Genomic DNA, 27,928 nt, shown 5'->3' with positions numbered 1-27,928 from the left:
CGGGCCTCCACAGGTCACATGGCCACCTACAGCCCACTGCTTCTAACATTATTTTCACCATAAATTAATTTATACCGATTGTAAAAGCTTCCAAAATGTGCATTAATGCAGTTAAAGGTTGGTAGAGGTGCCATGTACTAGGGATCTGCACTTATCAAGTTTCAGCCATGCTTCAAACTTGACCTTCAAAATAGTGTTAAACTTTGGCCTTTATTTAAGCTGCGTTCAACAAAAATGGACAACAAGCTCCCGGTAATTCACAGCCAGTTTTGTCACTAAAGTTTGAATTGGGCAATTTAAACCACAGTAAACTGGAAATTTAAACAAAATTAAATTGTCACAATTTGAATTTAATTCAGAGGGGCAGAATACATATACCAACAAGTGAATCAGTACGATAGTATACTGGACCTAAGCAAATCGCTGTGTCCAGGAGAGAGCAAGAAGTTCAGTGCCTGTGAAAGTCCCTTTGTAATTATAGAATTTAAAAGCAAGTTAGCATGTGGCACAACATGCCAAAGCACATTGAAACACACACACACATACTAGAATATAACTCAGCACTCCAGACCCACAGCAATATGGTTGACTCTTAATTGCCCTCTGAAATAGCCCAGCAAGCAATTCAGTTGTATCAAAATGCTACAAAAGAAGAATAAAACTAGACTGACTACCTGGCATCAACCTAGGCACTGGAAATGACAAAGTCACACCCTGCCCATTCACTATTGCAAAGTTCTCCTCACTAACGTCTGGGAACTTGTACCAAAATTGGGAGAGTTGTCCTACAGGCTAGTCAAGCATCAGCCAGACATAGTCAAAGCTTCTTTAGACACAGGGCTGATGTCAGAGAACAGAAGGATTGAAAATGTTACTGAAGTGTTTTGTCACTTCTCAACAATTAAGAATACACACACACGGTTGTCAGCTTCTGAACCCCAGCTTCCTGTGTGAAAAACAGAAGGTTCCTTTGTTCCTTATTCTACAGCAGAGGACAATACATCCGGGATTTAGCACACCCTACTGGAGGGGTATCGAATGAAACTTTGTGGGTAGAGCTTAGGAATAAAAAAGGGGCAGCCACATTGTTAGGTGTTTATTATAGACCCCCAGATAGTCAGCGGGAAATTGAGGAGCAAATATGTGCACAATTTGTGGAGGTGTGTAAAAACAATAACAATGGGGTAATTATATTAGGTGATTTCAACTTTCCCAACATTAATTGGGATAGACATAGTGTTAAGGGCTTGGATGGAGTGGATTTCTTGAAATGTGTACAGGAGAACTTTTTAGGTCAATATGTAGAAGATCCAACAAGGGATGGCGCATTGCTGGACCTAATTCTGGGGAATGAAGCCGGACAGGTGGCTGAGGTGGTGGTGGGGGAGCATTTTAGTGATAGCGACCACAACATGGTACAGTTTAAGCTTGTTATGGACAAAGAAATAGACAAGTTGCAAAAAAATGTTTTGGATTGGACAAGAGCAGATTTTATTAAAATAAGGCAGGATCTGGCCAAGGTAGACTGGGAACAGCTACTTGTGGGGAAATCTACAGAGGAACAGTGGGGGGTGTTCAAAAAGGAAATGGGGAGGGTACAGGTTCAACATGTTCCCTCTAGGGTGATAGGAAGGAGTAACAAGCCCAGAGAACCACGGATGTCCAGAGATATTCAGGTTACAATGAGAAGGAAAAGAGAGGCTTTTAGCAGGTACAAGGGAAGCAAATCAGCGGAGGTGTTAGTGGAGTACAGAAAGTGCAGGGTGGAGCTTAAGAAAGCAATTAGGAGAGCAAAGAGGGGATATGAGAAAGCTCTGGCTGGTAAAAGTAGGGAAAATCCCAAGATATTCTATAAGTATATCAATGGGAAGAGGATAACCAGGGAAAGAGTAGGGCCCATAAGGGACCAAGGGGGTAATCTATGGGTGGAGCCAGAGGACATCGCTAGAGTGTTGAATGATCACTTCACGTCCGTCTTCACCCAAGAGAATGAGGATGAAGGTATCGATCTCAGGGAGAGAGACTGCGAGGTTCTTAAGCAAATTGATATAGGGAGTGACAAGGTATTGGAGGTGTTGGCAGGCTTAAAAGTGGACAAATCTCCAGGTCTGGATGATTTGTGTCCCAGACTGCTGAGGGAGGCAAGGGAGGAGATCGCAGGGGCTCTGACCCAAATTTTTAATTCCTGTCTGGCCATGAGGGAGGTGCCAGAGGACTGGAGAACAGCTAATGTGGTTCCGCTATTTAACAAGGATTGTAGAGATAAGCCAGGGAGCTACAGATCAGTGTGTCTCACGTTAGTGGTAGGGAAACTATTGGAGAAAGTTCTGAAGGGGAGTATCTATCTCCACTTGGAGAGGCAAGGTTTGATCAGGGATAGTCAGCATGGCTTTGTCAGAGGGAGGTCATGCCTAACAAATTTGATTGAATTTTTTGAGGAGGTGACCAGGTGTGTAGGTGAGGGTAGTGCAGTTGATATAGTTTATATGGGTTTCAGCAAAGCCTTTGACAAGGTCCCACATGGGAGACTTATAAAGAAGGCAAATGCACATGGGATACATGGTAATTTGATAAGGTGGATTCAAAATTGGCTTAGTTGTAGGAGTAAGAGGGTGATGACAGAAGGATGCTTTAGTGACTGGAAGCCAGTGTCCAGTGGCGTACCACAGGGATCTGTGCTGGGTCCCCTATTATTCGTCATTTATATAAATGACATAGATGGCTATGTGGGGGGGTAGGATTAGTAAGTTTGTGGTTGACACAAAGATTGGCCGGGTGGTTAACAGTGAGGTTGAGTGCCTTGGGCTACAGGAAGATATAGACGTGATGGTCAAATGGGCAGATAAGCGGCAGATGGAATTTAACCCTGAAAAGTGTGAGGTGATACACTTTGTACACTTTGGAAGGAGCAATTTGACAAGGAAGTATTCTGAACGGCATGACACTAGGAAGCTCTGAGGAACAAAGGGACCTTGGCGTGTGTGTCCATAGATCTCTGAAGGCGGAGGGGCATGTTAGTGGGGTGGTGAAAAAGGCATATGGGACACTTGCCTTTATCAATCGAGGCATAGATTACAAAAGTAGGGAGGTCATGTTGGAGTTGTATAGAACCTTAGTGAGGCCACAGCTGGAGTACTGTGTGCAGTTCTGGTCGCAACATTATAGGAAGGATGTGATTGCGCTTGAGGGGGTGCAGAGGAGATTCACCAGGATGTTGCCTGGGATGAAACATTTAAGTTATGAAGAGAGGTTGGATAGACTTGGGTTGTTTTCGTTGGAGCAGAGAAGACTGAGGGGCAACCTGATCGAGGTGTACAAGATTATGAGGGGCATGGACAGGGTGGATAGGAAGCAGCTGTTCCCCTTAGTTGAAGGGTCAGTCACAAGGGGACATAAGTTCAAGGTGAGGGGCAGGAGGTTTAGGGAGGATGTGAGGAAAAACTTTTTTACCCAGAGGGTGGTGACGGTCTGGAATGCACTGCCTGGGAGGGTGGTGGAGGTGGGTTGCCTCACATCCTTTAAAAAGTACCTGGATGAGCACTTGGCACGACATAACATTCAAGGCTATGGGCCAAGTGCTGGTCAATGGGATTAGGTAGGTAGGTCAGGTGTTTCTCACGTGTCGGTGCAGACCCGATGGGCCGAAGGGCCTGTTCTGCACTGTGCTTCTGCGAGTGCACAGTAATGTTGCACAGCGCTCGGGAGGGTCTCCGTAACTTGCTCTCTCTGAAAAACCCCCTGTCAAGAGGAAAAGGGGAAAATCACCAGCAGAGACATTGAAAAGCAAGTGCTCAACCAGTGAACTACAGACTGAAAGTGCTGGAAGACCATCTTGTGTCATTAACAACGGACTGCAAGGAATTTGAGAAGACATCAATCAAAATCAACTCATCTAATCCTGTACTCTGGATTGGTGATATGGAACTGTTTTATCCCACCCTCAAAATCCAGGTTTTGTATGTCTTATGTGTGTGTGAGTGTTTGTACACACATTGACCCTCTAGCCACGCATTGACCCTCTAGCCACACTCCAGCCACACATTGACCCTCTAGCCACCTCCAGCCACACATTGACCCTCTAGCCACCCTCCAGCCACGCCTTGACCCTCTAGCCACACTCCAGCCACGCATTGACCCTCTAGCCACCCTCCAGCCACAGACTGACCTTTTAGCCACCCTCCAGCCACACATTGACCCTCTAGCCACCCTCCAGCCACGCATTGACCCTCTAGCCACCCTCCAGCCACACATTGACCCTCTAGCCACCCTCCAGCCATGCGTTGACCCTCTAGCCACCCTCCAGCCATGCATTGACCCTCTAGCCACCCTCCAGCCACGCACTCACCCTCTAGCCACCCTCCAGCCACGCACTCACCCTCTAGCCACCCTCCAGCCATGCATTGACCCTCTAGCCACCCTCCAGCCACACATTGGCCCTCTAGCCACCCTCAAACCATGCACTGACCCTCTAGCCACCCTCCAGCCATGCACTGATCCTCCCTATCTTCCTATTTCTACTCTTGCTAGTGTGCATCACTAGGAGTAATCCACAGGTTACTACCCTTGTGTTCCTATTTTTTTAACTTCCTCCCTAGCTCCTGAAAACCTGATCATAGGATATCTGTGTTATTGGTACGGACAAACCACAACTTCTGTCTAACTCCTTTTCCCTGCAGAATATTCTGCATCCTTACCATCACATCCTGTACCTTGGCACACGAGAGGCAACACACCATGTGGGACTCACGATGATATTTACAGAAATGCCCCTGACTGTAGAATCTCTCCTAATGACTGCATTTCCACTCTTTGCTGTTGCCTCCTGTGCAGTCCCATGTCCATTGATGCCATGGTCTGGACTGCACTCCTTCAGCATGTCGTCACTCCCAACAGTCTCGATTACTGAGTAGCAGTTTGAGAGTGGCACACATCCCAATGACTCCTGTGCTTCCTGCCTCTTCCTACTCTTCCAGATGGCCACCCGTCTATCATCCTGAACTCTCACTGCCTGTGGGGTGACCACTTCTTGGAATGTTTGTTCCAGGAAACTCTCAGCCTCCCTGATGCCCTCCAAACTGAGAAGTCCTGAGCTCAAGCTGGGGCAGCTGGAGATACTTCCCACACATTTAGTCTCTCAAGACACATGACTTGTCCTGAAGTTCTCTCATATCGCAGGAATTGCAAGGAACGGATACAAATCCCTTCATAACAGGTCGTGTTGTATTTTAATTTTGAAGTTCTCAGCCTTGTGTTGCTTTGCCATATCAGCTGTGGCTCAGTTGGTAGCACTGCAGACTAAGTCATAAGGTTTCAGGTTTAAGTCCCACTCCAAAACTTCAGCACATGAAGCAAGGCTGACACTGCAGTGCTGTTCTGTCTGAAGTGCTGTCTTTCAGGGTGGGCAGGTCGTCATGTTAGGTGGTAACAAAATGCATGACCTTTGTGACATTAAACCAGGGTTCCATCTGCATGCTCGGGTGGACGGAGAAGATCCCATTGCGCCATTTTGAAGAAGAGCAGGTGGGTTACCCCTGGTGTCCTGGCCAATATTCATCCCTCAAGTGACATCAGAAAAACAGATTGTCAGCTCATGATCACATTGCTGTTTGTGGGAGTTTGCTGTTTGCAAATTGGCTGCCATGTTTCCTGCATTAGGACAGTGACTTGTGGTGTCAATATGACATGAGAAAAATCCAAAACTTTATTCTTTTTGCTGTTTTTAAAATGGACTTTCTGCAGAACCAAAAAAGCTAATTGCTACAAGTCAGATGACCAAAGGATTGGCCCTTTGTTCTGGAAGTTACCAGTGCAAGTTACAAAAACAAAAGAATCCTCCTCTCATCATTATTGTAAGGATATTATGATCATAAAACCAGGGGACTTGCAAATCAAAACTTGTTATTCCTGCAGAGCTGTTAACAGACCCATCTCATACCTGGGACTGTCCAGGCCCATTCCAAAAAGGGACCATTGAGGGGGCAATGGACAGCATTTGCATCTTGATAAGCTTACCCCTCTACCCCTCTAGTGGAGTCAGAGGGTCTGTCCAGACAACAGCCTCACAACACAAGACCCTCAATATGGGTGGTAACTCTTTCAAACCTAATGGCTGGGACATTATCAGTCCTGAAATCAAAGCTAGTTTCAGACATTGGATAAACATCCCTTTTGAAATCACTGTGGAGAAAGAAGGTCACATGACTCCGAGTAACCATTTTTAAATCTCTATATTCCTTTGAGAGCAGAGAAACTCTCAGATTGTTGCTTTAACACCAACAGGAAAGGACTCCAGCAGCCCAGCTGAGCAAGCAGCTGGTCACCATCTCTTAAGCCTGTTTGAATTTAAAAGTCTCTAATCATCGCCTGCCAAGCGGTCCAAGCACAGAAAGCCCATTGTGCTGCCGCATCATTCGCATCAAGGATATTTGTGTTGCCATCTCCCACCAGAAACTCATCAGGACTGAACTCTGCCACAAAGGAAACAGCCCCTGGACTTTCTCAGACTCTGGAAATCATGTGAACTAATATTCCTTTCTGTGGACCTTGTACTGTTACCATCCATAGTTATAAAACACTTTTTTCTATCCCCGTCCCCTTTACTGTGCGTGTGTGTAGTGAGTGGGAAGTTGCAAACGTTGCTCCCCTGGGTTTTGAATGTGAAATGAACTAACCTTCTGAGTTAATCATAACACAGGTTTGCTGTGAGTTCTTAGTAAACATGGACAGAGTAGATAGTCAGAAGCTTTTTCCCAGGGTGGAAGAGTCAATTACTAGGGGACATAGATTTAAGGTGAGAGGAGAAAACTTTAGAGGAGATGTGCGGGGCAAGTTTTTTACGCAGAGGGTAGTGAGTGTCTGGAATTCGCTGCCAGAGGAGGTGGTGGAAGCAGGTACGATAGTGGTGTTTAAGAGGCAGCTTGACAGATACATGAATAGGATGGGAATAGAGGGATACGGACCCCGGAAGTGCAAAATGTTTTAGTTTGACAGGCAATATGATCGGTGCAGGCTTGGAGGGCCGAAGGGCCTGTTCCTGTGCTGTACTTTTCTTTGTTCTAAATTGGATCACACAAACAGAGGGTTTGGCAAAACACGTCAGAGCATACTTTAAAAAATAATTTAAAACACCTCCTACTTATGGACAGGTGATGAGAGGAAAGAAATACCATTTGCCTATCTGTAACAGACACTTCCAAAGTACTTCATTAGCTGTAAAACACTCAGCAACATTCCATGACTTGAAAGATGTTACATAAACGCAAGTCTTTTTTTCTTCAAATCCTTCCATGGCCTCCCTCTCACTATAATCTCCTCCATCCTGGTATCCCACGAAGATATCTGTGCTCCTCTAATTCAGGTCTCTTGGACATCCCTCAGTTTAATTGCTTCAGCACTGGAGACCATACCTTTACTTATCTAACTCTGGAATTCCCTCCCCACACTTCTTCGTCTGTCCACCTCACCTTCCTCCTCAACACACCTTCTTTGGCCAAGTTTTTGGATACCTGACCCAATATTTTGTCTAATGCCACTCTGGTGATATATCCTAGGACAATTTCCCGCATTAAAGATGCTATATAAATGCAAGTTTCTGTTACGTTCTCTTTATGTACATGGAGTAACAATGTCAAGGGAAACAGTCCAACTTCTAGTGTAAGATCTTTAAAATGTTACTATTTTAACAGGATGAAGAGAGGAGAGCTGTTTGACTACCTGACTGAAAAAGTTACTTTAAGTGAAAAAGAGGCCAGGTAAGTGAATCCATATATCTGTATCGTATGCAAACATCACAGTGAACACATCATCATCCAGACTCATTTAAAGCACATGTCAATCTGACTAACTGAGAAAGGCTTATCTTGAGGTCACATGAGGTCTGCTGCAGCCTGGCCTTTCCCTTGATGCACTGAACATATTCCCTGATGGAGTGTTGCTGTGCATTTTTGATTGGAGTGATTCAAACGTGGAGTTGTGGGAAAGATGGGAACAGATCTGGAGAGGAAAGCAAGGTTGGAGATGAGATGGTAGTTTGCAAGGACAGAAGCTCCACTGGCTGGGCTTTTGAGGATGGTGCACGGTTCAACACATTGGCCCTGATACGTTACCTATTTAGATAAAACAAGCAACCAAATAGTTAGGTGAGGCTTGTTGGTATTCACTATCACTAGAACTGGGTGGATCGTTACACACATCATCACTTCAAACTGCAACCTGGTGACATCCTTACATTGGGACGGTGGAGCAGTGCAACCATTAGAGTGGAGCTGCTGATTGTAACAGTGAACTCCATCAATCCTTTGTGGTCTGTGTCACTCTGCATGACATACATTATTTCACATTTGTGTCAATATTAATGCTGCAAATGTTTAAATCTTTTTTATTCAGAACAAAACATACATTTTTCCTGTGACTAACCAATCAAAATGTCCTGTAGCCAGAAATGGGACTAAGATCCAATTCTGACCCTATGATTCAAAGTCATTTGAGCTGATCTTTGCCAGAATATCAGTAACAAGAGCTACAGAGAGGTCTCAGCTGTCTAACAGAGAGGGACCCTGTACCAGCTGCTTATCACTCTGCAACTACCACTGCTAGAATTGAGCATGTGCAATGCTGACTGAGAGGAGAGTTAGGTCCAGCCATAATGCCATATCAGCAGCCCATCGAAACTCACTGCCCAGCAGAATCCGGCGGGGGAGCAGAGAGCAGGCATATTAACACTCAGAAACCATTAAAAAAACACTCATTTATTCCTCCAGAAGCATCATGCGAACACTGCTCGAGGTTGTTCAGTTCCTTCATTCCAAGAACATTGTACACCGAGATCTCAAACCTGAAAACATTCTCCTCAATGATGACATGAACATCAAGTTGTCTGACTTCGGATTTTCATTACTACTTGAACCAGGCAAAAAACTGAAAGGTAAGAAGCGAGTTTCCTGTCAGGAGAACAGGATGAATTGGCTGAAGGAAGGAGTAAATGGATGTAAACTGTGAGCTTTCATCAATCATTATTCAACAGATGAAAAACAAAAAGTAAGAAAGGCATATTTCAATATCCGTCCATGAGTTTGGCAGAACTGAGAGTCAGATACAGGGGCCAGAATCTTCTTGAGGCATCGAGGTCTCGCCTGCCAGTTGCAGAGGCTGCGAGAGACCAGCAGCGCCTGTATTCAGGAAGGCCCGCCTAACCACACACCAATCAGGCAGTGGCAAAGCCAGCAGTGAGCCTTCCTCTGAAATCAAGACACTCGGGGCGGAATCACGCCTACCGAGAGCTGCCGACCAATCAGAGGCCAGCAGCTCTTGTGCTTCAGCAGCACTGAGGAGGCTGAGGCTGCTGCTGGAGGACAGGCACTGGATCCCAGGATCGCAGAGTGACTCACATCATAGGTCAGTAATATAGGGGTGTGGAGGGTTTCACGGAGCGGGGGTCATAGTGTGAGGGGTGCGGTGGGTCAGCAGCAAGGCAGTGGGGTAGATCAGAGTGGGCCCCATGCCCACTTCCCGATGTTCAGTCCCTGATGGAGGCAGCCCCCCGGACATGACATGATGCCCACATGGTTTTACCTGCTGTGCACACCGATGGCATTAGGCCTGCCCACCATTGGGTGAAAACCAGCGATGGCAGGATGAGGCCCTTGTGTGGTCATTAATTGGCCAATTAAGGGCGTCAGTTGGTGGTGGGACAGGAAAGTCAACCAGGGACTTTTCCGCCCAGAACTTAATTCTAGATAAGGTGTGAAGGTGGCGGATTTCCAGTTCACCAACATCCCACCTAAATATTCCCATTTCCCACCTCCAGGATCACAAACAGTAAGAGCAGAAGATTATGCCTTGGGTGTCAGAGACTGAGAGTCACAGACAGTGAGGTTAAAAGACCTGAGAGAGTGAGAGACACGAGGGAGTGAGGGACCCCGAGAGAGTGAGAGACCCTGAGAGAGTGAGAGACACCAAGAGTGAGACCTTGAGGGAGTGAGAGAGACTGAGAGTGAGAGACCCCAAGAGAATGAGAAACCCCAAGCAAGTGAGAGACCCTGAGATTGAGACTCTGAGAGAGTGAGAGTCCCTGAGAGTGGGACCCCGAGAAATTGAGACACCCCGAGTGGGTGAGAGACGGGGGGAGTAGAGGCCCTGAGAGAGTGAGAGACCCCGAGAAGTGAGAGACCCTGAGAGAGTGAGAGACCCCGAGAGTGGGACCCTGAGAGAGTGAGAGACCCCGAGAGAGTGAGAGACCCCAAGAGAGTGAGAGACCGAGAGTGGGACCCCGAGAGAGTGAGAGACCCCGAGAGAGGGTGAGAGACCCCGAGAGAGGGTGAGAGACCCCGAGAGGGTGAGAGAACCTAAGAGGATGAGAGACCCCGAGAGGATGAGAGAACCCGAGAGGGTGAGAGACCCCGAGAGAGTGAGAGACCCCAAGAGGATGAGAGACCCCGAGAGAGTGAGAGATCCTGGGAGAGTGAGAGATCCTGGGAGAGTGAGAGACCCCGAGAGTGGGACCCTGAGAGAGTGAGAGACCCTAAGAGTGGGACCCTGAGAGAGTGAGAGACCCCGAGAGGGTGAGAGACCCCGAGAGGATGAGAGAACCCGAGAGGATGAGAGAACCCGAGAGGGTGAGAGACCCCGAGAGAGTGAGAGACCCCGAGAGAGTGAGAGACCCCGAGAGGATGAGAGACGCGTAGAGAGGGTGAGAGAACCCGAGAGGGTGAGAGACCCCGAGAGAGTGAGAGACCCCGAGAGAGTGAGAGACCCCGAGAGAGTGAGAGACCCCGAGAGAGTGGGAGACCCCGAGAGGATGAGAGACCCCGAGAGGATGAGAGACCCCGAGAGAGGGTGAGAGAACCCAAGAGGGTGAGAGACCCCGAGAGAGCGAGAGATCCTGGGAGAGTGAGAGACCCCGAGAGGGTGAGAGACCCCGAGAGAGTGAGAGACCCCGAGAGGATGAGAGACCTCGAGAGGATGAGAGACCCCGAGAGAGTGAGAGACCCCGAGAGGGTGAGAGACCCCGAGAGGGTGAGAGACCCCGAGAGGATGAGAGACCCCGAGAGAGTGAGAGACCCCGAGAGGATGAGAGACCTCGAGAGGATGAGAGACCCTGAGAGAGGATGAGAGACCCCGAGAGAGTGAGAGATCCTGGGAGAGTGAGAGATCCTGGGAGAGTGAGAGATCCTGGGAGAGTGAGAGACCCCGAGAGTGGGACCCTGAGAGAGTGAGAGACCCTAAGAGTGGGACCCTGAGAGAGTGAGAGACCCCGAGAGGGTGAGACCCCCCGAGAGGATGAGAGAACCCGAGAGGGTGAGAGACCCCGAGAGGGTGAGAGACCCCGAGAGGGTGAGAGACCCCGAGAGGGTGAGAGACCCCGAGAGAGTGAGAGACCCCGAGAGAGTGAGAGACCCCGAGAGGGTGAGAGACCCCGAGAGAGGGTGAGAGAACCTGAGAGGGTGAGAGACCCCGAGAGAGGGTGAGAGAACCTGAGAGGGTGAGAGACCCCAAGAGGATGAGAGACCCCAAGAGGGTGAGAGACCCCAAGAGAGTGAGAGACCCCGAGAGGATGAGAGACCCCGAGAGAGTGAGAGACCCCGAGAGGATGAGAGACCTTGAGAGGATGAGAGACCCCGAGAGAGGATGAGAGACCCCGAGAGAGTGAGAGATCCTGGGAGAGTGAGAGATCCTGGGAGAGTGAGAGACCCCGAGAGAGTGAGAGATCCTGGGAGAGTGAGAGATCCTGGGAGAGTGAGAGACCCCGAGAGTGGGACCCTGAGAGAGTGAGAGACCCTAAGAGTGGGACCCTGAGAGAGTGAGAGACCCCGAGAGGGTGAGAGACCCCGAGAGGATGAGAGAACCCGAGAGGGTGAGAGACCCCGAGAGAGTGAGAGACCCGAGAGAGTGAGAGACCCCGAGAGAGTGAGAGACCCCGAGAGAGGATGAGAGACCCCGAGAGAGTGAGAGATCCTGGGAGAGTGAGAGATCCTGGGAGAGTGAGAGACCCCGAGAGTGGGACCCTGAGAGGGTGAGAGACCCCGAGAGGGTGAGATACCCCGAGAGGGTGAGAGACCCTGAGAGGGCGAGAGACCCCGAGAGAGTGAGAGATCCTGGGAGTGGGACCCTGAGAGGGTGAGAGACCCCGAGAGAGTGAGAGACCCCGAGAGAGTGAGAGACCCTGAGAGTGGGCCCTGAAGAGATAGAAAGACCCTGAGAAATTGAGACATCCCGAGCGGGTGAGAGACGGGGGAGTGAGAGACCGAGAGAGTGAGAGATCCCGAGAGAGGGTGAGAGACCCCGAGAGAGGGTGAGAGACCCCGAGAGAGGGTGAGAGACCCCGAGAGAGGGTGAGAGACCCCGAGAGAGTGAGAGATCCCGAGAGAGTGAGAGATCCCGAGAGAGGGTGAGAGACCCCGAGAGAGGGTGGGAGACCCCGAGAAAGGGTGAGAGACCCCGAGAGAGGGTGAGAGACCCCGAGAAAGGGTGAGAGACCCCGAGAAAGGGTGAGAGACCCCGAGAAAGGGAGAGACCCTGAGAGAGTGAGAGACCCTGAGAGAGTGGGAGACCCCGAGAGAGGGTGAGAGACCCCGAGAAAGGGTGAGAGACCCCGAGAGAGGGTGAGAGACCCCGAGAAAGGGTGAGAGACCCCGAGAGAGTGGGAGACCCCGAGAGAGGGTGAGAGACCCCGAGAGAGTGGGAGACCCTGAGAGAGTGAGGGAACTTAAAGTGAGAGACATGAAAACAGTCTGTTGAATCTCAATGTATTGGAACTCCCTGTTTTGGAGGTTAGCACTTATGGACCCCGGCGTGTGTGTCGGACCCCAGCGTGTGTGTCGGACCCCAGCGTGTGTGTCGGACCCCAATGTGTGTCGGACCCCAATGTGTGTCGGACCCCAATGTGTGTCCACTGGAGTTACTGTGGCATATCTGCAAGGCTGAGAGTTACGTAGATAGCAGATTCAGAGAGGTGGTCACACCGCAGCTTAGGAGCCTGGAAGCAGAAAGGGAATGAGTGACCACCAGGCAGTCCAAGAGAACTAGGCAGATAGTGCAGGAGTCCTCTGAGCTCAATCACTTTTTCATTTTGATACGGGTGAGGGTGTTGGTTCCTCGGAGGAGTGCAGTCAGAGCCAGATTTGTGGTACCACAGGCAGCTCTACTGTACAGGAGGGGAGACAGAAGAGAGGAACAGCAGTAGTAAAAGATTCATTAGTTAGGGGAACAGACGGGCATTTCTGTGACTCTATGATGGTATGTTGCCTCCCTGGTGCTAGGATCAAGGATGTCACCGAGCGGCTGCGGGGAGGCGGATTAGCCAGAGGTCGTGGTCCACATTGGTACCAATGACTTAGGAAAGGGGATGAGGCCCTGAAAGAAGATTTCAGGGAGCTAGGAAGGAGACTGAAAAGCAGGAACTGTAAAGCAGTAATCTCAGGATTACTCCCAGTCCCACATGCAAGTGAGTATAGAAATAGCAGAATTGAGAGGGTGTACACGTGGCTGGAAAGCTGGTGTTGGGGGGGCGTCAGATTTTTGAGGCATTGGGACCGGTTCTGGGGAAGGTGGGACCTGTACAAGCTGGATGGTCTACACCTGAACAGGACTGGGATGAATATCCTCACAGGGAGATCTGCTAGTGCTGTTGGGAGGGAGGCGTTTAAAGTAGATTGGCAGGGGGGGTGGGAACCTGAGGGCAAATTCATATAAACATGCGAACATATGAAATAGGAGCAGGAGTAGGTCATTCAGCCCCTCAAGCCTCCTCCACCATTCAATAAGATCATGACTGGCCTAATTGTGTTTCGATTTCCACATTCCCGTCTACTCCCAATAACCTTTGATTCCCTTGCCTAACAAGAATCTATCTACATCCGCCTTAAAAATATTCAGTGACCCCCACCTCCACCACCTTCTGAGGCAGAGAGTTCCAAAGTTGCACAACCCTCAGAGAAAAAAATTCTCCCCATCTCTGTCCTAAAAGGGCGACCCTTAATTTTATATCAGTGCCCCCTAGTTCTGGACTGACCCACAAGAGGAAACATCCTTTCCACATCCACCTTGTCAAGGCCGCTCAGGTTCTTGTCTACTTCAATCAAATCACCCCTACCTCTTCTAAACTCCAGTGGAAACAAGCCCAGTCTGTCCAGCCTTTCCTCATAAGACAACCCACTCATTCCAGGTATCAATCTAGTAAACCTCCTCTGAACCATCTCCAACACATTTACATCCTTCCTTAAATAAGGAGAACAAAACTGCACACTGCATTCAAGGTGCAGTCTAACCAATGCCCTGTATAACTGCAGCATAACATCCTTACTTTTATGTTCAATCCCTCTCGTAATTGAGGATAGCATTCCATTAGCCTTCTTAATTACTTGCTGTACCTGCATACTAACTTTTTGTGAGTCATGCACTAGAACACCTAGATCCCTCTGCACCTCGGAATTCTGAAGTCATTCTCCATTTAAGTAATACTCTGCTTTTTCATTCTTCCTGCCAAAGTGAACAACTTCACATTTTCCCACATTATATGCCATCTTCCAGATTTTTGCCCACTCATTCAACCTATCTATTCCCCATTATCCACAGTACATGTTACTCCCTCAAAGAACACCAATAAGTGGATTAAACATGATTTCTCTTTCACAAAACCATGGTGACTCTTCCCGATTACCTTGAGTTTCTTTAAGTGCCCAGCTATAACCTCCTTAATGATCGACTTTAACACCTTCTCCACATACAGACGTCAAGCTAACTGGCCTATAGCTTTCAGTGTTCTGCCTCCCTCTCTTCTTGAATAGAGGGGTTATATTTGCTACTTTCCAATCTGATGGAGCCTTTCCAGAATCTAGGGTAGAATTTTCCCCCTGTTGGGGGGGTTGTGCGGCAGTGGGCGCGGGTGGGCGCAGACCTGATCGGCGCCCTCGGTCGGGTCCCCACCACCATTCTACGTGGGCGGGCCGATTAAGGCCCACCCAGCATGATGCACACCCGGAAGCGTTGTGCGCCCACTGTGCGGACGGAGGAGTGGCGGGGGGGGGGTTGTTCCCGGAGTCGGGAGTGCGCTCTTTCACGCATGCGCGCCAAAGAGAGCAGAAATCTCTCTGAGGCAAGGAGCTGCCTCAGGGAGATTAATTTGAGTATGAAAAACTGGAAATGGATTTTAAAAAAATATTCGGACATGTCCCCTCATGTGAAACTGTCACATGAGCTGGGACATGTGCAGTAATTTCAATTTTAAAAAAATTCAAAATTTAAAAACCTTCATGAAACCTCATCCAGCCCGTTAATAAGGTTCTTTGAAAAATGCAAAGGCTGCCTGGGCTCTTCACCTGCCCACCAACCTTAACGTTGGACGGGCAGCTCCGTTAATTATTTTAATTGACAGTTAAATGACCTTAATAGGCCTTTGACAGTTCGGCGGGCGCGCAGCCAACGCAGGTGTGCGCCCGCCGAACTGAAGTCTGAATGACGCGCGGTGACGTTGGGTTGCATGCCCAATGTCACCGCTCGTCATTTTACGCCTCGGCAAGCAGGCCCCGGCCCCGCTCGCCGAGCCAAAGGTTCAGCCCCTAGTGAATTTTGGAAAATTAACACCAATGCATCTACTACCTCATTAGCCACCTTTTTTAAGACCCTAGGATGAAGTCCATCAGGACCCGGAAACTTGTCAGACCCCAGCTCCATCAGTTTACTCAACACAGCTAGTGACTGTAATTTCACCAAGTACCTCTCTCCCTTCAACCTCCTGATTTACAGCTATTGTTGGAATGTTTTGTATCCTCTATAATGAAGACAGAAGCAAATTATTTGTACATTTCACCTGCCATTTCCTTATTATCTATTATTAAACATAGAAACATAGAAACTAGGAGCAGGAGTAGGCCATTCAGCCTTCGAGCCTGCTCCACCATTCATTATGATCATGGTCGATCATCCAACTCAATAGGCTGCTCCCGCTTTCTCCCCATATCCTTTGATCCCTTTCGCACCATGAGCTATCTCTAACTCCTTCTTGAAAACATACAATGTTTTGGCCTCAACGACTTCCTGTAGTAGCCAATTCCACAGGCACACCACTCTCTGGGTGAAGAAATTTCTCCTCATCTCAGTCCTAAATGGTCGACCCCATATCCTCAATCTGTGACCCCTGGTTCTGGACTCCCCCACCATCAGGAACATCCTTCCTGCATCTACCCTGTCTAGTCCTGTTAGAATTTTATAGGTTTCTATGAGATCCCCCCTCATTCTTCTGAACTCCAGCGAATATAATCCAAACCGACTCAATTTCTCCTCATATGTCAGTCCCGCCATCCCAGGAATCAGTCTGGTAAACCTTCGCTGCACTCCCTCTATAGCAAGAACATCCATCCTGTAGGAGACCAAAACTGCACACAATATTCCAGGTGTGGTCTCACCAAGGCCCTGTATAACTGCAGCAAGTAATCCCTGCTCCTGTACTCGAATCCTCTCACTATGAAGGCCAACATACCATTTGCCTTCTTTACCACCTGCTGCACCTGCATGCTTACCTTCAGCGACTGGTGTACAAGAACACCCAGGTCTCGTTGCACATTCCCCTCTCTCAATTTATACCCATTCAGATAATAATCTGCCTTCCTGTTTTTGCTACCAAAGTGGATAACCTCACATTTATCCACATTATACTGCATCTGCCATGCATTTGCCCACTCACCCAGCTTCTCCAATTCACACTGAAGCATCTCTGCATCCTCCTCACAGCTCACCCTCCCACCAGCTTTGTGTCATCTGCAAATTTGGAGATATTACATTTCGTTCCCTCATCTAAATCATTAATATATATTGTGAATAGCTGAGGTCCCAGCACCGATCCCTGCGGTACCCCACTAGTCACTGCCTGCCATTCGGAAAAAGACCCGTTTATGTTTCCTGTCTGCCAACCAGTTTTCTATCCATCTCAATACACTACCCCCAATCCCATGCACTTTAATTTTATACACCAATCTCTTATGTGGGACTTTGTTAAAAGCCTTCTGAAAGTCCAAATAAATCACATCCACTGGCTCCCCCTCATCAACTCTACTAGTCACATGCTCAAAAAATTCCAGTAGATTTGTCAAGCATGATTTCCCTTTCGTAAATCCATGCTGACTCTGTCCGATTCTGCCACTGTTTTCCAAGTGCTCAGCTATTAAATCTTTTATAATGGACTCTAGAATTTTCCCCACTACCGACATTAGGCCGACTGATCTATAATTCCGTTTTCTCTCTACCTCCTTTTTTAAATAGTGGGGTTACATTAGCTACCCTCCAATCTGTAGGAACTGTTCCAGAGTCTATAGAATCTCGGAAGATGACCATCAATGCATCCACTATTTCTAGGGCCACTTCCTTAAGTACTCTGGGATGTAGATTATCAGGCCCCAGGGATTTATCGGCCTTCAATCCCATCAATTTCTCCAACACCATTTCCCTACTAATATTGATTTCTTTCAGTTCCTCCCTTTCACTAAACCCTGTGTTCCCCAACATTTCTGGTATGTTATTTGTGTCCTCCTTTGTTAAGATAGAACCAAAGTATATATTTAGTTGGTCAGCCATTTCTTTGTTCCCCATTATAAATTCCCCTATTTCTGACTGTAAGGGACCTACATTTGTCTTCACCAATCTTTTTCTCTTCACATACCTATAGAAACTTTTACAGTCAGTTTTTATGTTCTCCACAAGCTTACTCTCGTACTCTATTTTCCCCTTCTTAATCAATCCCTTGGTCCTCCTTTGCTGAATTCTAAACTGCTCCCAATCCTCAGGTCTGTTGCTTTTTCTGGCCAATTTGTATGCCTCTTCCTTGGATCTAATACTATCTCTAATTTCCCTTGTAAGCCATGGTTTGGCCACCTTTCCTGTTTTACTTTTGCGCCAGACAGGAATAAACAATTGTTGCAGTTGACCCATGCGCTCTTTGAATGTTTGCCATTGCCTATCCACCGTCATCCCTTTAAGTAACGTTTCCCAATCCATCATAGCCAACTCGCACCTCATACCATCGTAGTTTCCTTTATTAAGATTCAGGACCCTCGTCTCAGAATCAACTACGTCACTCTCCATCTTGATGAAGAATTCTATCATATTATGGTCGCTCATCCCCAAGGGGCCTCGCACAACTAGATTGCCAATTATTCCTTTCTCATTACACAATACCCAGTCTAGGATGGCCTGTTGGTTCCTCAATGTATTGGTCCAGAAAACCATCCTGTATACACTCCAGGAATTCCTCCTCTATGGTAACTCCCCACTGTCACTCTCTAGAGGACCAACACTCATTTTACCTTTTTAAATACCTGTAGAAACTCTTGCTATCCACTTTTACACCTTGAGCTAGCTGCCTCTCATACCCTAATTTCTTTCTCCTGATTAATCTTTTAGTCGTTCTCTGCTGTTCTCTATATTACATACGAACAAGGAGCAGGAATAAGCCATTCAGCCCCTTGGGCCTGCTCCGCCATTTAATAAGATCATGGCTGATCTGATAGTAATCCGAAATCTGCAGCCCACCTACCCCTGATAACCTATCACCCCATTGCTTACCAAGAATCTACCCACCTCTGCCTTAAAAATATTCAAAGATTCTGCCTCCACCGCCTTTTCAGGAAGAGAGTTCCAAAGACTAACGGCCCTCTGAGTGAAAACATTTTGCTTCACCTTTGTTTTAAATGGGCGACCCCTTATTTTTAAACAGTAACCTGTGCACAGTTATTTGCTTTTTCTTAAGTTTGATGCTTTCCTTAACTTCTTCAGTTAGCCACCGATGATGGGTCCTCCCCTTTGAATTTTTCTTTACAGTAGGAATATACTCATTCTGAATATTATGAAATATCCCCTTAAATGTCTGGCACTACTTCTCTATTGATCTATCCTCTAGCATAGTTTCCCAGTTCACTTCAGCTAGCTCAGCTTTCATCCCCACATAGTTGCCATTATTAAAGTTTAAGATACTAGTCTTAGACCCACTCTTCTCTCTTTCAAACCGGATGTAAAATTCAATCATACTATGGCTGCTGTTACCTAGGGGTGCCTTTACTGTAAGGTCGTTAATTAATCCTGTCATGTTACACAATACCAAGTCTAATATAACCTGCTCTCTGGTTGGTTCCAGAACATGTTGCTCTGAGAAACTATCTCGAAAGCATTCTAAGAACTCATCCAAGCTACTACTGCCAATCTGATTTTTCCTGTTTATGTGTAGATTAAAATCACCCATGATTAATGCTGTCCCGTCCCTTTATTACAAACACCCAATATTTCTCCTTGTAGACTTAGTCCTACACTGTGGCTACTGTTAGGGGGCCTGTAGACCACTCCCACTAGTGACTTCTTTCCCCTACTATTCCTCATCTCCACCCAAACCGATTCTCCATCCTGATCTCTTGAACCAAGGTCATCTCTTACTATTGCACCAATGCCATATTTGATTAACAGTGCTACCCCTCCACCTTTACTTAACTTCCTATTCTTGAATGTCATATGCACCTCGATATTCAGGACCCAATCCTTGTCATCCTGCAGTCACGTCTCCATAATGGCCATCAGATCATATTTATTTACTTCAATGTGCACTGTCAATTCATTTACTTTGTTATGAATGCTACGCGTACTCAGATACAAAGCCTTTAGTTTTGCCTTTTTGTTATCTTTGTAACATCTAGTCTTGACTGTTGGTGCATTTGTAGGCTTTTTTCTCTTTCCCTTCCTGCCATTCCTCTGACCCTCATTTCCCATATTACCATTTTGTTCTCTTGCTTTGCTTCTACCCCATGATTTCCAACATCTACCCAAGCTTGATCCCTAACCGCCCCCCATTGTTTAGTTTAAAGCCCTGTCTACTTCCCTAGTTATGCGGCTCGCTAAAACACTGGTCCCAGCACGGTTCCGGTGTAGAACCTCCCAATGGTGCAGCCCCGTCTTTCCCCAGTACTGAGGCCAGTGCCCCGCAAGCCACAACCCACTTCTACCACACCAGTCGTTAAGCCATGCATTCATCTCTCTAATCTTATTTGTCCTATGCCAATTTTCACGTGACTCGAGTAATAATCCAGAGATTAACACCTTTGAAGTTCTGCTTCTTAATTTGCTACCTAGCTCCGCATACTGACATTGCAGAACCTCTACCCTAGTTCTACCTATGTTGTTGGTACCTACATGGACTATGGCAACTGGATCCTGCCCTGTCACTTCAAGTTCCTCTCCTCCTGAGCAGATATCCCGAACCCTGGCACCACAGGCAGACAACACAGCTATCTGGGCTCTCACTCTTTGCTGCAGAGAACAGAGTCAATCCCCCTCACTATACTGTCACATACTACCACTACATTCCTATTTGCTCCCCCACTTGAATGGCTCCCTGTACCATGATGCTATGGCCACCCTGTTTATCTACCTTGCAGATCTCACTTTCATCCACAGGTTTTGAGCACCTCAAACCTGTTGGACAGCTGCAAAGTCTGAGGCTCCTCCACTACTGTCTGCTTAGTCCCTTTACCCGCCTCCTCTCCCTTACCACTGACCAAAACAGATGACCCTGTTCTGTGAGGTGTGCCTACCTTCTGGAACAAAGTGTCCAGGTATTTCTCCCCTCCTTAGGTTGTGCAGTGTCTGTAGTTAGGCTTCCAGATCAGTAAACCTGAGCCGGAATTTGACGAGCTGCCTGCGCTTTCTACAAATATGTTTGTCCTAGATCACCTTGACGTCCAAAAGCTCCCACATCTCAGAAATGCAACCTAACACCTGTTCTGCTATTGTTACTTATGTTATTTAGTTCCTTTAATTTAATGAATTCTTAATTAACTTACAATAATTCCTTTGTACACTAGAATCTTCTGTGCTTTTTAAATGCTATCACCATCAACTAACGTACATTGAATTTATTTTATTTTGGTATACTTTATTTCACTCGGCCCTACCTTAATAATTCTTACCTAAAGAACAGTTCATGGACCATTTTAAATCTTAGGAACAGAATAAACCTTAACCACTTACTAGATACCCACCATATACTCAGCAAACAGCTAGCTTCTTCTCCAACCAATCAAATTGCTTCTTTGCTGCGATGTCACTATTTGCTTTCTTCACTCTCTTTTCGAACTTAGTGCTCCTTTCAGAGCAGGGGAATGGGAGTTGGACAATTAGTGAGTGATTCCAAAAGGCAGAACAAGCGCAGGTTAAAAAGTACACAGCACAGGAATTTGGCAGTGTTAAAAGGTATATATGTAAATACAAGGAGTATATCAAATAAAGCTGATGAGCTGAGGGCACAGATAGGCACATGGCAGCATAATATCATCGCTATGACAGGGCAAAAATGGCGGCTCAACATCCCTGGATATAGAGTTTTCAGGCAGGACAGAGAGGGGCTAAAAAGGTGGGAGTGTAGCATTATTGGTTAAAGAATCAATTAAAGTTGTGAGGAGGTATGATATACTAAATGAAGCATCAAATGACGCCATATGCATTAAGCTCAGAAATAAAAAGGGGCAGCCACAATTCCAGAAGTGTACTTTAGACCCCCAAATAGTGGAAGAGAGTTAGAAGAGCAAATATGTAGGCAAATCTCTGAATGCAGAAACAGTAGAGCAGTAATAGTTGGGGACTTCAATTACCCGAATATCAATTGGAATGCGAACAGTGTGAAGGGCACAAAACTCTGGAACTACATTCAAGAGAAATTTTTTAGCCAGCATGTAACAAGCCCAATGAGAGGGGTCGCAATTCTAGATTTAGCCTCAGAAATGAAGCTGGGCAAGTGGGTGTAGTAGTAGTGGGGACTATTTTGGAGATAGTGACCTTAATATCGTTAGATTTAATATAATTATGGAAAAGGATAAAGATAGAACAGGAGTAAAAGCTCTAAATTGGGAGAAGACAAATTTTACAAAGCTGAGAGATGAACTGGCAAAAGTGACATTCTACAGGCACAGTGTAGACATGCCCCTACAAAGAAAAAGGGCGGTGCTGCCAAATCTAGAGCCCCCCTCATTATCCAGAAGCATACAGGATAAGATAAAGCAGAAAAAGAAAGTTTATGACAGTCACAAAAAACTTAATACTGTAGAAAGCCTCGAGGAGTATAGAAAGTACAAGGGTGAAGTAAAAAAGGTAATTAGGAAAGCGAAGAGAGGATATGAAACAATATTGGCAGATAAAATCAAAGAAAATCCTAAGATGTTTTACCAGTACATTAAGAGCAAGAGAATAACTAAGGAAAAGGTAGGGCCTATCAGAGATGTACATGGTAACTTGTGTTTTGATGCTGAAGATGTAGGCAGGGTTCTCAATGAGTATTTTGTCTCTGTCTTCACTAAGGAGAGGGATGATGCGGACATTCTAGTTAAGGAGGAGGAGTGGGAAATATTAGATACACTAAACATAGTGAGAGAGGAAGTACTGGAGGGACTGACATCCTTGAAGGTGGATAAATCACCAGGGCCGGATGGATTGTATCCCAGGCTGTTAATGGAAGCCAGGGAAGAAATAGCAGATGCTCTGAGGATCATTTTCCAATCCTCATTGGATACAGGTGAGGTTCCAGAGGATTGGAGGTCTGCGAACGTTGTACCATTATTTTAAAAGGGTGTGAGGGATAGGCCAGAAAATTACAGGCCGGTCAATCTGACTTCAGTGGTGGACAAAATTATTAGAAGCAATTCTGAGAGACAGGATAAACTGTCATTTAGAAAGCAACCAATCAATCAAGGATAGTCAGCATGGTTTGGTTAGGTGAAGGTTGTGTCTAAGTAACTTAACCAAATTTTTTGAGGAAGTAAGAAGGATGATTGATGAGAGTAATGCAGTGGATATTGTCTACATGGATTTCAGTAAGGCATTTGAGAAGGTCACACATGCCAGGCTGGTCAAGAAAGTGAGATCTCATGGGATACAGGGGAAAATGGGGAGTTGCATCCAAAATTGGCTCAGTGACAGGAAACAAAGGGTAATGGTCGATAGATGTTTTTGCAATGGAAAGCGGTATCCAGTGATGTTCCACATGGCTCAGTGTTGGGTTCGGGTTCCTTGCTGTTTGTGGTAGAGAATGCCACAGGTTCACCACACACTGAGTGAAGATGTTTCTCCCCAGTGAGTGATGGACCTCAGTCCGTTGGACCCCCGTGTGTGCTGGCCCCCTGTGTTTGTCGGACCCCAGTCTGTGTGTGGGACCGCACCGCGGTGTGTGTGGGACCCCAGTGTGTGTGGGACCCCGGTGTGTGTCAGAGCAAATATGTTGTAAACCCCTTTGTGTGTTGCACCCCACTGTGTGTTGTACCCCAGTGTGTGTTTTACCCCGGCGTGTGTCGGACCCCAGCGTGATTACTGTCAGTATTTTGAACTTCATTGTGTCGATCACAGTATTTTCAGACCCAGAATGTTTTGGAGCTCAGTGTTCGGACAGTTAGTTAGCTTTCAGCATTTTTACCTCAATGTGTTGTACATCAGCACTTTAGGAACATAGGAACATTTTGCCTCTGCAGCCCGTTCTGTCATTCGATAAGATGTGCGACCCTCCTTTCTCCCATATCCCTTCATACCTGTAGTAAACAAATATCTATCATTCTCAGATTTAAAGTTTACCCTTGATCCATTGTGAATTGCTGTCTGTGGAAGAGAGTTCCAAACTTCTAACTCCTTTTGGTGTGCAGAGGTGCTGCATAATTTCACTCCTTGAAAGATCTGATTCTAATTTTTACACCATACCTCCTAATTCTGTAGACTCCCCAACAGCAGAAATAGCTCCTCTCTACCTGCCCTCTCTGTTCACAGTATGGGTAATCTCTCCTCGAATTTAACCTTTGGAGTCAGGTATCATTCTGGCAAGTTTACGCTGCATTCCCTCCAATGACAAAATATCCTCCTTAAGTGTGGTGGCTGGGCAACATCCATCTCCAACAAGAAAGAATTTGACCATCTTCCCTTGACATTCAAAGGCATTCCAATCATTGAATCCCACCTGATCAACATCCTGCGGGTTACCATTGAATTAACTGAAACTGAACTGGACAAACCTTATAAATACTGTATTATAAATACAAAAGCAGTTCAGAGGCAGAGAATTCAACAAGAATAACTCACCTCCTGACTCCCCAAAGCCTGTCCAGCATGTACAAGGTACAAGTCAGGGGTCTGATGGCATACTCTCCACTTGCCTGGATGAGTGCAGCTCCCACAACATCCAAGACACTCAACACTATCCAGGACAAAATAGCCTGCTTGTTCAGCACCCCATCCACCACCTTAAACATTCACTCCCTCCACAACTGATGCACAATTGGAGCAGTGTGTACCATCTACAAGATGCGCTGCAGAAACTCACCAAGGCCCCTGTACAGCACCTTCCAAACCCATGACCGCTACCACCTAGAAGGACAAGGACAGCAGATGGATGGGAACACCACCACCTGAAAGTTCCCCTCCACGTCACTCACCATCCTGACTTGGAAATATATCGCTGTTCCTTCACTGTCGTTGGGTCAAAATCCTGGAACTCCCTCCCTAACAGCACTGAGGGTGTACCAACACCACATGGACTGCAGCGGTTCAAGAAGGCAGCTCACCACCACCTTCTCAAGGGCAACAATGGATGGGCAATAAATACTGTCCCAGTGAGCACAGCCCACATCCTGTAAATGAATTTAAAATAACATTTAGAAAGTCCCTTTTTTAGGCCCAAAGTGGATGACCTCACATTTGCCTACATTGAAATCCATTTCCCACAGTTTGTTCATTTAATTAATCTGCTAATATCTCTTACAATTTTATACATACAAACATATGAATTAGGAGCAGGAGGAGGCCACTCAGCCATTCAAGCCTGCTCCACCATTCAATAAGATCATGGCTGATCTGACTGTAACCCCTGCCAACCCCCAGTAACCTTTCACCCTCCTTGTTTATCAAGGATCTATCTAGCTCTGTCTTGAAAACATTCGAAGACTCTGCTTCCACTGCCTTTTGTGGAAGAGAGTTCCAAAGACTCACAACCAAAATTTCTCCTCATCTGTTTTAAATGGGTGATCCCTTACTTTCAAATAGTGATCCCTAGTTCTAGATTCTCCCACAAGAGAAAACATCCTCTCCACATCCACCCTGTCAAGATCCCTCAGGGTCTTATAGGTTTCAATCGTCACCTCTTACTCTTCTAAACTCCAGTGGACACAAGCCTAACCTGTCCATCCTTTCCCCAGTAAGACCACCCACCCATTCCTGGTATTAGTCTAGTAAACCTTCTCTGAATTGCTTCTGACACATTGGCCAGGATTTTCCCCTTGGCGATTTGGGAGCGGGGCCCGCTCGCCGATGGGAAAATGACGCGGGATGACGTTGGGAGGAATCCCCGACGTCATCCTGGTCCCTTTAAATTTTTAGGAAGGCAGGCGGACAGCGAAATCAGCTGTCCGACCGCCGACCAGTCAATAGCCAATTGAGGCCATTGACAGGCTCCTTAAGATAATTAAAGACCTGCCTGTCCAAGCTTAAGGCTGGCGGGCAGGCCAGGAGCCCCAGCGGGCTCCAGATTATTCATGAAACTTCATCCACTGGCGGAATGAAGTTTCATGTCCGTTTTTTAAAAATGTAATAAATTTTAACTGTTTATTATTAATATGTCCCATCTCATGTGACATTGTCACATGAGGGGGACGTGTTAATAATTTTAATATTTTTCTATATTTAGACTTTACTTACCTCTCACGAATCTCCCTGAGACAGGACTTTGCCTCAGGGAGCAGTGCGCGAAAGAGCGCACTTTGACAGCTGGGGATTCCCTCACCACCCTCACTATCGGGCAGGCCACTGGGCGGGCCTTAATTGGCCCGCCCACTCAAAATGGCGGCAGGCCCTGTTTCGGTGGCGGGGGTCGGCTATCCGCCCGCCGCCGAGCCGCTGGGGCCCACACGCCATCTGAGGGCAAAATTCTGCCCATTATGTTTACATCTACACTGCTTACACTGCCATCAGCAAATTTGGATATGCGGCTTTCTATCCCATCATCTAAGTCATTAACACTGTGCATATTGAGGCCCCAACACAGGCCCTTGTGGTATACTAACTAGACACAGCCTGCCAATGAACACACTTACCCATTATCCCAACTCTCTGTCTCCTGCTGTTCAGCCAATTTCCTGACCAAGTCAATAATTACATGGGTTTACACTTCAATTAATATTCTCTTATGAGGAATTTTATTAAATGCTTTCTGGCAGTCCATGTATACAATAGCTACTCTGAATCCCAGTATGATTAGTGTCTGTGTTTGGATTTTGTTGTGTTGGTCCCAGATTGCCGGGACTCGGTGAATTGCTCTCAGTGTGTCAAGTCTTGATGTGCTTAGTCTAGTTTCATGCAACATAGAGTTAAATGCCTCTTGCATTCCACTTTTTTGAATCAATGACTCCATTGTAGGCATTAAAGCCAAATCCATCTATCTCCCTTACAATCAAAGGGAGGTGTTCATCTAGATTACTCCCTTAATATTTAGCATCTGTTATGGAGCAGCCCTGCAGAGGTTTGGTGGTTGGAATCCGTCAATGTGTCTGCTCTGGGATCACAGGGGACACGGCAGAAAAAGGGAGGAAATTATTATCCCCAGAAAACTCTTTGAGTTTCCTTTCCCTCCTCCTGAGAAGAGTATAGTTGATGGTGGACATACAGATGGTCTAATGTTGCCTGCACTCTTGCCTGGCTGGTAGGTAGCTCTGTTGATATGCAGTTAGATCACTTATTCCACAAGCTAAGTATGGCAAGTCAATTTTCAGAAACATTCGGAATCCTGACCTCTGGAGCATACTGGTCCTACTAGTGACATAACTAAATGGGAGGCACACTCTTTCCAGAACTAAACTGAAAAAAATCCTCTATAGGTCTGACTGTACCAGGGTTTGTTGCTTCTTAATGTTTCCATTCAGATGTCATTTATTCAGGATGTTTGGGCAGCCCAGACACATATTCAAATGAGGAATGTTGCACCATGGATTATCTGCTGCTAATCAGTCAGTAACTTTGTGTTCTGCTTGTTTAATATAGAATTGTGTGGAACACCAGGATACCTGGCTCCAGAAATTCTCATTTGTTCTATGGATGAAAGTCACCCTGGCTACAGCAGAGAAATAGATTTGTAAGTAATGACTCTAGTTACAACAAAATATTGAAGTTCTTACATAGGCTCCATGCTTCATCAAAAACACCAATGTAAATATTTCCTTTAGAGATTCCAATGATAAGAGTCCACTTTTAAACTGTTGCACCAAGCACTTGAATTGGAATTTGGGCTGGAATATTTCACTCCCTAGTCGGGGAGTACAGAGTTGGGAAAATGTTCGACTTCCCAAACCCAGCTCAATAGAAACTTCCCCAAATGGTTGGATTTTGGAGAGGCTGAAAAAAATGCTGGATCAGGCCTGCTGGGCCTGGAGGTAATGGAAATGAGGAGGCAAGCCCAGTGTGACTAACACAACTTGGTTGTGGTTTAAAAGGAGGGTCAGTAAGGAGTTCCTGCTATGAAGCAGCAAGTGGATACAAGTAAAAACAAAAAACTACTGCGGATGCTGGAAATCCAAAACAAAAACAGAATTACCTGGAAAAACTCAGCAGGTCTGGCAGCAGCAGCAGAGAAGAAAAGAGTTGACGTTTCGAGTCCTTATGACCCTTCAACAGAACTGAGTAAAGTGGGGAGAGGGGTGAAATATAAGCTGGTTTAAGGTGGCGGGGGGGTGGGGGGAGAAGTTGGGAGAGGGGGGTGGTTGTAGGGACAAGCAAGCAGTGATAGGAGCAGATAATCAAAAGATGTCACAGACAAAAGGACAAAGTGATGTTAAGGGTGGTGATATTATCTAAACGAATGTGCTAATTAAGAATGGATAGCAGGACATTCAAGGTACAGCTCTAGTGGGGGTGGGGTGGAAAGACTGACAGGGCATTA

The 27,928-nt window shown here is 46.6% G+C and overlaps 1 protein-coding gene across 1 annotated transcript in view; it reads left to right on the top strand.

The window, feature by feature from the left end:
- The window catches only part of LOC144684678 (phosphorylase b kinase gamma catalytic chain, skeletal muscle/heart isoform-like), a 433,525-nt gene that overhangs the window by 332,993 nt on the left and 72,604 nt on the right, over window positions 1-27,928 (top strand). Inside the window, exons 6-8 of the mRNA XM_078548771.1 lie at window positions 7,686-7,751; window positions 8,760-8,923; window positions 27,034-27,124. Coding sequence (XP_078404897.1) covers window positions 7,686-7,751; window positions 8,760-8,923; window positions 27,034-27,124 — 321 coding nt within the window. The remainder of the gene's footprint in view (window positions 1-7,685; window positions 7,752-8,759; window positions 8,924-27,033; window positions 27,125-27,928) is intronic.

The sequence above is a fragment of the Cetorhinus maximus genome, chromosome 9 (assembly GCF_964194155.1).
Source record: "Cetorhinus maximus chromosome 9, sCetMax3.hap1.1, whole genome shotgun sequence".
In the NCBI taxonomy this organism is placed as follows: domain Eukaryota; kingdom Metazoa; phylum Chordata; class Chondrichthyes; order Lamniformes; family Cetorhinidae; genus Cetorhinus; species Cetorhinus maximus.
This window is presented reverse-complemented; position numbering and strand designations above follow the sequence as displayed.